Source organism: Gastrolobium bilobum, unplaced genomic scaffold (assembly GCF_033153095.1).
Source record: "Gastrolobium bilobum isolate Gb01-03AN ecotype WA unplaced genomic scaffold, APGP_CSIRO_Gbil_v1 utg6668, whole genome shotgun sequence".
NCBI classification, from domain to species: Eukaryota; Viridiplantae; Streptophyta; class Magnoliopsida; order Fabales; family Fabaceae; genus Gastrolobium; species Gastrolobium bilobum.
The window spans coordinates 238910-251184 of record NW_026898778.1 but is presented as its reverse complement, the minus strand read 5'-3'; the positions used below and the strand labels follow the sequence as shown (position 1 = coordinate 251184).

Genomic DNA, 12275 nt, shown 5'->3' with positions numbered 1-12275 from the left:
GCCGAAGCACTAGGCAGATGGATTGCCCCAACCACTTGGGCTAGAGGATACTCTCAAAGCATCCAAACACGGCAGCAGTCCACTAGAGTAAACATGATCTCACCATCACTGACATAGAACACAACTAAAGTCATAAAGAAAGGCAAAAGATTTCAGCCCAACATGACCCCGACAACCTAAATCAGGAAAACCGACTAAGTCATAAATGCTAGAAAGAACAAAGGACAAAAAACCAAAAGCAACAGAACCTGGAAATGCAAGCATTAGATCTCGAGCAAGGTGATCTAAAGAAATATCAGTCAGTCCTACACAGGATCTCAGCCAAAAAGGTTGAGGGAGAAATACTAGAGTAGCATATTTAGTACCCGACTCATGAAACCTGGTATTAAAATTCAAATGCCGAGGTAAAATTTCGATAATGAAGCACAAAAAGAAAGTCTTTTAATGTGAACTATGGAGTGCCTAAAGGATATAATCCAGAACACGTCTCAATAGGATTATATGAATTCTAGCTAAAACATCATAACTTAGAAAGGTTGGGATAAAACTCCGACAAGGAGTTCAAGCCCCTCCACTTCTATTAAGGACCTCAACTAGAAAAGTTCGACCAACATGAGAAGCCAGCACTGCAGACTTGGAAGACGAATCTAGACTCACTTTGTGAGTCCTAAATTAAAGCAGTCAAAATGAATCGAGACATGACTGGTAGTGAAACTTGCAAGTTTGATCTTGAACACAATCAGAGACACAATAACCGCAATCGCCAACCTAATTAAGTCGGCCAAGAAGGTTCTCAACCTAGACTACCCAGCTGAGGGAAAATTGTCGAAAAAAGAAGACAAGTCCTTCACCACGATCACGACAACTATTACAGCTCGGACACCCAGACTGCCGAGCTGGGAGGCAACTGTTATGGACTTGATCTAAAGGACCATGTTCTAGAAGGCTCAATAAGTGCTAGAACCTAAGAAAAAAATTAAGAAAATATTTCTTAATTATATTAATCCTAGTGCGATAGCAATGGATCAAGAACTGAACCCTCAATATTTCTAAGAGGCCCAAAAATCCACTCTTGCCAGGTAACCTATCTATAAATAAAACGTTAAACCAGCCAAGTCAACACACTCTAAATCCTCTTTCTATTGGCTATCATTGTGCATAAACCCCACCCTTTGGCTATACCGTTAATATTATAGTGTTTAGTGATTCGCTATTCTCTAAGGTACCTCCCCTATAGGTACCCGAGAGAGGGCATCTAGATCCTATATAAATATACCAATCTATGATTGAACATTTCTATCTCAAGAACAGAACATCTACCTTTCACTAAAAAATTAAAAGAAAACAAAAATCAAGGTGAGAAAAAATTTAAAAAGTTACAAATGAAAGGAAATCTCTCCGACCAAAACCCTTAGATGAGTCACCTTGTGATTATTCTAAAGTATGGCTGAAAAAGGGAATGTGTGAGGACATAGTGGCTCCATATTTGGCAGAATAACAACTCATAAAAAATAATGAATGCAAGATGCTTCTTTAATGGGTTAAGAGGTGTATATATAGGTTGAAAATATTATCTAATGTCTAATGACAAGAGAGAGATAAAGAAGTTATAACCGTTTGCACAATTTCTCATTGTTATAATGAGCTAGCGCACCACTACATATTTGTAATGAGCTATACAGGAGAGTGAGAGATTTTCTACAATGAGGTCAATGATTTTTACTATAGGAAGATAGGGGAATGTTCCCTTAAGTGAGTCTCTAAGGGTGTGTTTGAGAGTTTGGAGAGAAAGAGAAGAAAGGAAAAAAAAAAGGGAGTGAGGGGAAAGAAAGGAAGGAAAATGAAGGATTTTCTAAGAGGAAAATGAGGGGGAAAAATAGGAGTGAGAGTTAAACATATAATATGGGCGAAAAATGAAGAGTTAATAAGATATTTTTATAATTTTATCCTTTCTTAAAAAAATAATATAATATTTATATTTTAAAAATTAAATTAAATTTAAAATTTCTAAAAAAATTATTTATGTAATTTTCACATTTAGAAAATAATTTTTCCTCTAAAATATTATTTTCTCTGTCTAAAAAGTATTTTTTTCTCTCTCTAAAATTGTCTATTTCACATTAGAACTAAATTAAAATTATTAAAATAAATTAAAAATCGCACACACATATATATATATATATATAAGTAAATCACTTATCTCAAGATAATGCAATTGAAAACAAAAAAAATCCCTATTTCCTTCTCAAATCCTCCAAATTGAAGGAATTCTGATTTCAAGAGTGAGAAAGTATTCAAAAGGTTTTACAAAACTTTCTTAATTTCTTCTCCCATTTTTTAAAACTTACATACAAGAGAAAGACATAAGCAAAATATTCTTTTTCTTTTTTTTCTCTTAATACTGACTCTCAATCGCACCATAAGGGTCAACCTATATCTTTGGGCTGTGAAGCCGGTCCAAAAAACAATATATTTAGAGTTATTGAGATTTAATAGGGGTCTCTTACCTCATAAAAAATTTTAGTTAAATTTTTTATTTTGGCAAATTGGGTAATATTATACTTGCCAGTTACACTTATTTTGACACACCAACACAGTTAACGTTAATAATATTAAAAGGCATCAATAAAGAAAAGAATGTTCTAACAGATCAGCATAGTCGAAGATATGAAATTCAATTATGTCGATTGTGAAGACTGATGAATACCGGCCTCGAGAAATGACGTCTATGCCACATAATTCATTAGTTTTACCATTACTATTTCACGTGTTAATAAATATATATATATTTTTTTTTTTTGATAACATATAAATATATATATTTAAGTCTATAAAGTCATTTTTTTTCTTTTTCTTTTTTTCACATTATATATGAGTTTCACATTCTTTTATGTGCACATAAAAAATAAAATTATCTTCTACCATATGAAAAATATTAAATCTTAATTTTATTTAGAAGAGCGTATTCTTACAACCTAAAAAGTTTACAATCTATTTTTTATCGTTGATTTCCGTTAATCAAATAATTATGATTTATCGGGTCACATTTATTATTAATTTTTAATTTTTAATAAATTATAACTGTTGAATTGACGAAAATCAAGATGAAAAAATAAATTATAAGAAACTGTTAAATTTTTAGGTTATAAGAATAATGCACTTTTAAATTATAAGAATAACGCGACTCTTTTATTTATATGAAAAAGTATTCTACCCAATTATCGACACTAAGGCTATGATTTTGGGATATATATATATATATATATATATATATATATATATATATATATATATATATATATAAAAATAAAGGAAGATGGATCATGCGAAGAGAGAGAATACTAAATCATAATCGTACAAAGATGGATTAATGGTAATAAAGAAAGAGAGAAAAAATGGGAATAATAATCATTCAAAGGTGAATCAATTGATATAAAGAAATAAATAAATAAAACGACGTAGTGTTGGAGTGGCCGGAGATAAACTTATCTCAAGCTGCTTGAGAAATATTTTTCCCATATATATATACACGAGAGAGATCATTTGACTCCAGAATAAGACTTATAAGTCTTACTCCTCATCTTAGCCCTTGATTTCCGTCAATTCAACGGTTATAGTTTAGAAAGTTATATTAATTAATTAATTAATAATTATATTATAAGTGACAACTATTAATTTTCGTCTATCAACAACTAAGATAAGACGGAAGAGTGACCAAAATGTCACTGTTCACCAAGTTTTTTACCTAAATGACACACGAATAGTGTTATTTTCCAATATGCCACATGGGCAAGTTCGCTGGGCACTGTAGTGAACTCAGTGCTGACGTGTCGCGTTTTAAGTGGACACCAAGTTCGCTACCCAATGTAGCGAACTTGGTACTATTTTTTTTTAACTTGGTACTTGTTATCCATTAGAAACGTGACACGTCAGCAAACGGAGTTCGTTATAGTGCCCAACGAACATGCCCACGTGACATATTGGTAAATAACATTGTTCGCGTGACACTTAGATAAAAAACTTGGTAAAAAATGACATTTTAGTCTGTGTTGCAGATAAGAAAAAGCAATTTTATATGGGCCTACCTACGTTTATACGTGGTAAAGATATCCTCATTTGTGATTCAAAACTAAACGTGAAATCGAATATAAAATGACCTTTTCCCCCCACTTTGATTTGTGGCTAAGGCTAAACACATCGATACGGACAAGTTGACACCTAATCTCTCCCGTAATGATCAATTATGTTATGATGATGCGATACCACTTACGATCTAAGAGCCACCTGTGAGGGATTAAAATTGCCCAAGATTAATCAGGTTGTTCAATGAGTATGAAATCACGTAACGCCAAGAAATAAATGAAAATCACTAAAAAAAAAAAAAGTAGCTTTAATTTGCATAAAATAAAAAGGGCTAAAAACAAAAAACGGCTAATATGGAACTTACAAATGTTATACAAATACTGGATTTGAGGTAACTACATAAAACTAAATTTAATGCTTTTCTTATGGAGATTTTACTAAGCTAATTTATTTGGATGTAAACATTTTTTTTTTTTTTTTGTAATGGGGAGGGGCATAGTCAAGGAAGCACGGACACTTGTAAAAACAAGGAGTCATGTCTGACACGCTCCGACACGCTCCGACACGGTGTCGGACACGCGGTCAACTTTTTCCGACACGTTGACCATTCCGACACGCGAATTTGACCGTGTCTGACACGGTCAAATGGCATTTTCGTAATTTTTTTTAAATAAAATTAATTTTTTTAAAAATTAAAATATATTAATAAAGCTTCCACCTGATCATATCAATTTTATTTTTTTGTCTTTTTTTTCCTTAAGTAGATAAGAGATCATTTCAGCATCATTGTTGTCAATTCCTATCACGCTCTTATTGTATCTTCTTCTCTCTGATCTCTCTAATATGATTTGATCTCTCTATATGATATTATATCTCTTTCTTATCCCAGTTCTTAGTTTTTTTATTAAAGCTTCCATCTTTATAACGTGTTGATGGGTATTATTAATTCAGTTTCATTTTTTTGTTAAATTATTAAATATTAAATGAAATATACACTATATAAATTAAAATATTATTTAATATTAAAACGTGTCTCAACGTGTCGAAATTCATAATTTTTTAAGATTGACGTGTGGGAGTGTCGTGTCGTGTCATGTGTCGCGTGTCATATCGGTGCTACATAGGGCATAGTCACAAATTTGGATGGAAACATTAACATCTATCATTGATTAATTTAAGAAAATGTTGACTATTAATTAATAATTGTTGCATCTAACTATTAGATGTAAATGAAATAAATGATTAAAATTAATTATAAACCTTATTATTTTTATACACATCTAAATTGACCCGAGCCAAAAATGGTAAAGAATTTACATTTAAGAATCAAAATGTAAAACAGAAAGAAAGAGAGAAGAGGGAGAAGAATATAAATATATATATTTTGGATTGATGACGTAACATAATACAAATTACGCAAATTCCTCGCGATTAAACCAATCATATTAGCTCGAAGAATATAAATCTAGGTGCAAACAATGCAACTGTTTCTCTTTTTAACTTGGACCCATACATTTAATATGTGAAAGAATTATAAGTACTTCCAATCTCAACCCACCACTCTTTCAAACTACACACCCCAATTTTCAATTCATTCCATCACAATAATTTCTCCCCTCCTTCCAACCGCCATTGGACATGGAAGAAGTTGTCCTTACAGACAGTGAAGTTCAACCAACCTCCTCCTCCTCTTTCACCATTATTGCCTCCACCGCCTCCTCTTCTTCCTTTTCCTCTTCCTCTTCCTCCTCCACAGAAGAAGCCACTAATACCACCCACAAGAAAACTCATCAAGGCGAAGAATTAGGTAGTGATGGAAACAACAACGAGAAGAAAAAGAAGAAGAAGAAGAGAGGCATTGATGGGAAGCACCCAACATATAGAGGAGTACGTATGCGTCATTGGGGCAAATGGGTATCCGAAATCAGAGAGCCAAGGAAGAAATCAAGAATTTGGCTTGGCACTTTTCCCACCCCTGAGATGGCGGCTCGAGCGCATGACGTGGCGGCTCTCACTATCAAAGGTAGCTCGGCTTACCTCAATTTCCCCGAACTAGCAGCCGAGCTCCCACGCCCAACCACTACATCCCCTAAGGACATCCAAGCCGCTGCCGCTAAAGCCGCTGCCATAAACTACCACCATCGAAGCCATGAAGCCGAATCCGAGCTGATCCAAGCCGTTTCCTTCTCGAGTCACACCCAAGGATCATCCAGTTCATCGTTGAAGGGTGAGGATGACACATTCTTTGACCTTCCTGATCTTTCACTCGAGTTGAATCATAGTGCTGATGAGTTTCATTACTCTTCGGCTTGGCTTATAGCCGGAGCCGAACATATAGACTCATGTTTCCGGCTTGAAGAGCCTTTTCTTTGGGAGTCATATTAAGTTACCTTACTTAGTGTACAGTCTATGATTGTGCTCTCTCTCTGTTTCTTTTTCTCTTTTTCTTTATGTTCCTTTCACTTTTGGCTACTCTAGCTGCTACTAGGTCCTTAAAGCCTTATAGCATCTACCATGGTCCATTGCAGCATGACATGGGTCATGGGGTGCCAATCGAGTGTCCATGGACAAATAATCAAAGTTTACTAAATAAGTTGCATCACTTCGCTCTTTCACTATATCCACTACAAATGGTGAGTTTGTTATGCAAGAATTTTATGTAAATATTAAGGGAAAACATTTTCTCCTTTTAAAGGAGAAAATTTTTCTCCTACCAAAAACACATAGTATAAGTGGGGCCTACAAAATAGTGGAGAGAAAAAAAAATTCAAAGTGAGACCCACTTATGCTATGAGTCTTTTGGTAAGAGAAAAATTTTCTCCTTTAAAAGGAGAAAATGTTTTCTCAAATATCAAACCCAAAAAAATAAAATTGCATCTATCATGTGCCCTGCATCATCTTCCAATGTTTTTTCAAAATTTCTGCACCTTTCTTTCTTTTTAAATACAATGATAAAAGTTTGAATTTATAATAGAAATAGAATATTATGCCTATATTTTTTCTTGTTTACTCTATTTACTTTTCTCAAATACCATTAGATCAAAATATCAAGAGAACAGAAAAAAAATAAAAATTAGTTGAAATTATGATCTAACAGTATTGGAAAAAAATAGATAGAGTAGACATGAAAAAAAATTGACATAAGATCTTATCCCTTTATATTATTATCTCAAGTAAATTATCTACATTTTTTTATATATACATTAGTGAGAATTGAACACACAACCTAATATAAACTACTCAAATCTCTCACCATTAGACCAGTCCTAATGACTTTAGTTATCTAAATCTCTTATCCAATTCTAATAATTTGTTTTTTTTTCACCCTTTTTGTCATGTGTATATCCTCCCTTGTTTGCCAGAATTCATTTTATTAATTTATGGGTGAGTGTGGAATAAAATTGAGCTGGGTACTTCTTTTTCATTTTAATTATTAATTTAGTTTTGATGACTGCATTTTGTCCGTTTCATGTCCTAATTTTGTTAGCAGTTATTTTAAATTTTATGTTTATTAGATTTTTGTATTTGATTTTTAATTGGGATTAATGTTTATAATGTTATAGGACATAATTTTATCTCTTACATACACATAAAAATATATGGGATCCATGTGAGGGAATATGAATAAAAAAAAGAAAAAAAATATAAATTTCATATCTTTTATGTATATATAAAAGATAAAATTATCTCTTACAACATAAAAAAAAAATATTAATACTCACCTGCTTTCTAATTAATCTAGAAAAGCACTTGACCTATGACTCCAAGTAGAGACACATCATAAGGTGATGATATGATAGCATGACTACTTGCCACTTAAACCTAACCTTTTTCTTTTGTCTGCGTTTGCTTATATATAAACCAAAGTTGATGTTGCACATGAAGGAGCAAGGTATTGCGGAATATCTTTTTCTTCTTGCCAGAATAAAGATTCCACTGATACAAATCACGTTGATAATACTTTTATAACGCCCACAAAAAGCATATAAATGCTTTCTTGCAAAATGGGTAACATCGACGAGTTATGCTCTACCATCTGAATCAAATATATATGCATTTTTCTTTCAAGTACTAATTACTGAAATTAGTTGATTTAATAATAGTAAAGAACAAAATTTATAAATATGTTATCTGTGTAATGGATAGAAAGTTCTATAAAAAAAAAAATAAAAATAAAAAAAATTAGCTTTAAAATTTAATTAAAAAATTATATATAAATAAGTATGATATTTTTAAAAATTGGAAAAATTAAGATTTTTTTATAAATATCAATTGAGGATAAAATTCAATTAAAAACTTAAAGTTACAAATTAATATTGGAAAATATTTTTCTTATGTTGTTAGAGATGAGTTATCTAATGTTAGTGAAATAAAATTATAAGAGGGATCCACAAATAATTGGAGAGGAAAAAATAGAGGTGGGACCCACCTTTGTTATATGTATGTAGAAATTTGATTTATCTCATATTGAATGAGATAAATATAACCCATTAATATTAAGGTGTTGGTGGTTTCATTTCGGTGAAAATTATATAATGCACTTATAGTTGATTGATTGCATATGGCTCAATCATTAATTTAAGATTGGAGCAAATCGGAATTAATCAAGCATGGGTTGCATATTCAAAGAATCAACAATTTAAAATAAAATTTTTATACGTCCAAATCCAAATCCAAATCAACAATTATGGCTCAATTGTTGATTCAAGAAGTTTGGAATCAACAAGAATTATGCCTCATCAAACATGACTTGCAAGTTTGAAGAATCAACAATTTAAAATCTAATATATTACGATCAAATCTAAATCCAAATGAAACAGCAGATATGATTATGATTTATATGGTAAAAAAAAAGAAGCAACAAATTTGTTGTGATTTAAAATCTAATATTTGGGGTATATTTTGAATATTTTAATTATAATTATTTATTTATTTTTAAGAGATAGTTATCATTATATTTATTTTTAGGATTTTGAATTTTGAATTCATTTATATTTAGTTTATGGGCAAATGATTTCTCCGGTCACCGGAGATAAAGTTATCTATAATATGCTCAAAATGACGTTGTTTTGAGACAGAAATCAAGATATTTTTATAATTATAATATATTACAGGGTTATATTAGTTTTTGTCATTATAAATTTTTAATCTTATAACCAAAATGTCGTCATTTTGAGCTCACCGGATATAATTTCATCTTCGGTGAGTGAAGAAATATTTTTCCCTTTATAGAAGGGTACTTAAGATACTTATTGTAGAATTGGATATTTTATTATTTGGATAATTATAATTACAAATAAAGAATTTCTCTTTTATCAATTTCAACTTTATGTTTAAATACTTTTTTTATATGTTTTCAACATTATTACATATCTTCTTTTTATCTCGATTTCAAGGAATATCAAATTTGACATCATTCACTTACTTATAAATATATTTATTAGAGTACAAAAGAATTACAAGGAGTAGGAATTTCTCGCAATGCGTGAAGAGACACTTTTTTGTTCCATTCTTCGTCCAACTATTCATTTTTTGTCATTTTTTACAATTAAATAAATAGGAACTAGATTAGCAATCATTATTGTACGAATTATAAAATAAAATAAAAAATTAATATTGTATTAAAAAATTATTTATATAGTTTTTTAATGGATATAATTTCATTAGTAGTTTATGATTACAAGAAAATAGTTGGAATGAAAAAAATCAACTTTCAAGTTCTAATACCCATGCAAACTATGAGATTACCTCTCAGGCAATAAACATATTTATTTTTCATCACAACAGAGTGAGAAAGAAATTCTTAATTATACATCACAACATTCAAATCAATTTTAATATCACTATCTTATTAGAGTGAGAATATTCTAACTACCAAAAATTCTCATTATTAACTTACTACCTATCACATCTTCATTGGATCAAAGAGAGAAAATATTAAAAAAAATTTAAAGAGAAAAAAAATATTAATCTAATAATGATTAAATAAATAGTAAGTTAGTAATGAACAATTTTAGTAACTAGAATATTTCTCTTCATCTTATTATGACAGATATTATTTTATTTAAGCACAACAACGATGGCAGCAGGGAGGGTTTTGGCATTTCTTGAAGGTGGCCCGAATAAAAAAAAGGTCGTGATGACACGTGTACATTGTTGACTCATGTGTCTGACTTAGGGCTGTGCATGGGTCAGGTCGGGTCAGGTTTTTGTCCGACTCGACCCAACTTGGTTTTTATAGGTCAGGTATTTTGACCCGACCCGCTTTAATTTGATCAAAGTCAGGTCTGACTTGGATTGGATTTTGTTCAACTAGTTCAGAACCAGTTTGGATCTGACCTGACTTGGTTTCTGAGGTGGGTCTGACTTGGTTTCTGAATTGGGTCAAATCTAACCTGACCCGTTTTTGACTTGGTTTTCTCACAAAATTTTGTCGAAATTTTTACGTTGCAAAAGACGAAAATTTCGTCACAAAATTATTTTTTCATCGAAATTTTTACAAAAAAAAATTTTCTATTGAAATTTAGTTTCCATCAACAGTTTTGACGAAAATGATTTCTCCCATCAAATGTTTTAAACGAAAACAGAATTTTGTCAAAAAATTTGACGAAATGTTTTTCGTTCAAAATTTCGATGGGAATGTGTTCTCACGAAAATTTTGACGGAAATTATTTCGAGGGAAATGTTTCATTTGAAACTTTCGACGAAATTTATATTCGCTAAAGAACTTTGACAGGATTTTTTTTCGTCAAAATGTTTTTTTTGTCAAAAAAATTTACGAATTTTTTTTATAAAAATGTGTTTCGTTGAAAATTTTGATGGAAATGTGTTTCACTAAAAATTTCGACGAAAATTTTTTCGTTGAAAACTTTCGCCGAAATTTGAAATCTGTACAGGATTTTGATGACATTTTTTGCCGTCGAAATTTTTTGCCGTCAAACTTTTTTGATGACGAAAATGTTTCTGTCGAATACATTCGCCAAAATTTGAAATCTGTAAAGAATTTTAATGAAATTTTTTGCCGTCAAAATTTTTTGATGACGAAAATATTTCCGTCGAAAACTTTCGCCGAAATTTGAAATCTGTAAAGAATTTTGTTGAAATTTTTTGCCGTCAAAATTTTTTGATAACGAAAATTTTTCCGTCGAAAACTTTCGCCAAAATTTGAAATCTGTAAAGAATTATGATGAAATTTTTTGATGAAGAAAATATTTCCGTCGAAAACTTTCGTCGAAATTTGAAATTTGTAAAGAATTTTAATGAAATTTTTTGCCGTCGAAATTTTTTGATGGAAATGTGTTTCGTCGAAATTTTCAATGGAAATTGTTTTGAGGAAAATGTTTCATTTGAAACTTTCGACGAAATTTAGATTCTCTAAGGAATTTAGACAAAATATTTTTTCTGTCAAAATTTCTTATCGAAATACTTTTGTCAAAAAAATTTACGAATTTTTTTTACAAAAATGTGTTCTATTGAAAATTTTGATGGATATATTCTTTATCAAAAAACTTTACGAAAATATTTAGTCGAAATTTTTTGATTGAAATGTGTTTCGCTAAAAATTTCGATGAAATTTTTTTTTGTCAAAAAGTTTAACGAAAATGTTTCTGTCGAAAACTTTCGCCGAAATTTTAAATCTGTAAAACATTTTGATGAAATTTTTTTCCGTCAAAGAATTTCGATGAAAATGTGTTTCGTCGAAAGTTTTTATGAATATATTTTTTTGTGAAATATTTTGACGAAATTTAGATTCCGTAAAAAAATTTGACAAAAAAAATATTCCGTCAAATTTTTTTACCGATATGTTTTTAGTCACAAATTTTGATGAAAATATTTTTCGTCAAAAATTTTTGCGAAAATTTTTATGAAAATATTTTCCATAAAAAGTTTTGACGTAATTGTTTTACGTTAAAACTTTTCTTTTAATGTAATTGTGATTTTTTTCAAATAATGGGTATGGGTCAAGTTTTGAGTTAGTGGGTCAATATTAAAACGAGTCAGGTCTAAAACTGACCCAAATAAAAGTGGGTCAGTATTTAAACCAGTTCAAAAAATATGAGTATTTATGAGTCGGGTCAAGGTCGGATCAAGGGCAGGGCAAGTGAACCAGTTTTTTTGCACACCCCTAGTCTGACTATATTGACAGAAAAAACTGAGATGGATTGAGACTACAAGGAGAAAAAAATTAAATA

The 12275-nt window shown here is 30.6% G+C and overlaps 1 protein-coding gene across 1 annotated transcript; it reads left to right on the top strand.

Annotated features, from left to right (window-relative positions):
- The first annotated feature begins 5691 nt into the window (after positions 1 to 5691).
- LOC133284083 (ethylene-responsive transcription factor ERF039-like) lies at positions 5692 to 6550 on the top strand. Its single transcript, XM_061481059.1, has one exon. The coding sequence runs from the start codon at positions 5722 to 5724 to the stop codon at positions 6466 to 6468; it is 747 nt and encodes a 248-aa protein (XP_061337043.1). The 5' UTR covers positions 5692 to 5721; the 3' UTR covers positions 6469 to 6550.
- The last annotated feature ends 5725 nt before the right edge of the window (positions 6551 to 12275 follow it).

Bases quoted from the DNA above. Each gene is read 5' to 3' on its own strand.
- LOC133284083 (XM_061481059.1), top strand. From the start codon at position 5,722: ATGGAAGAAGTTGTCCTTACAGACAGTGAAGTTCAACCAACCTCCTCC.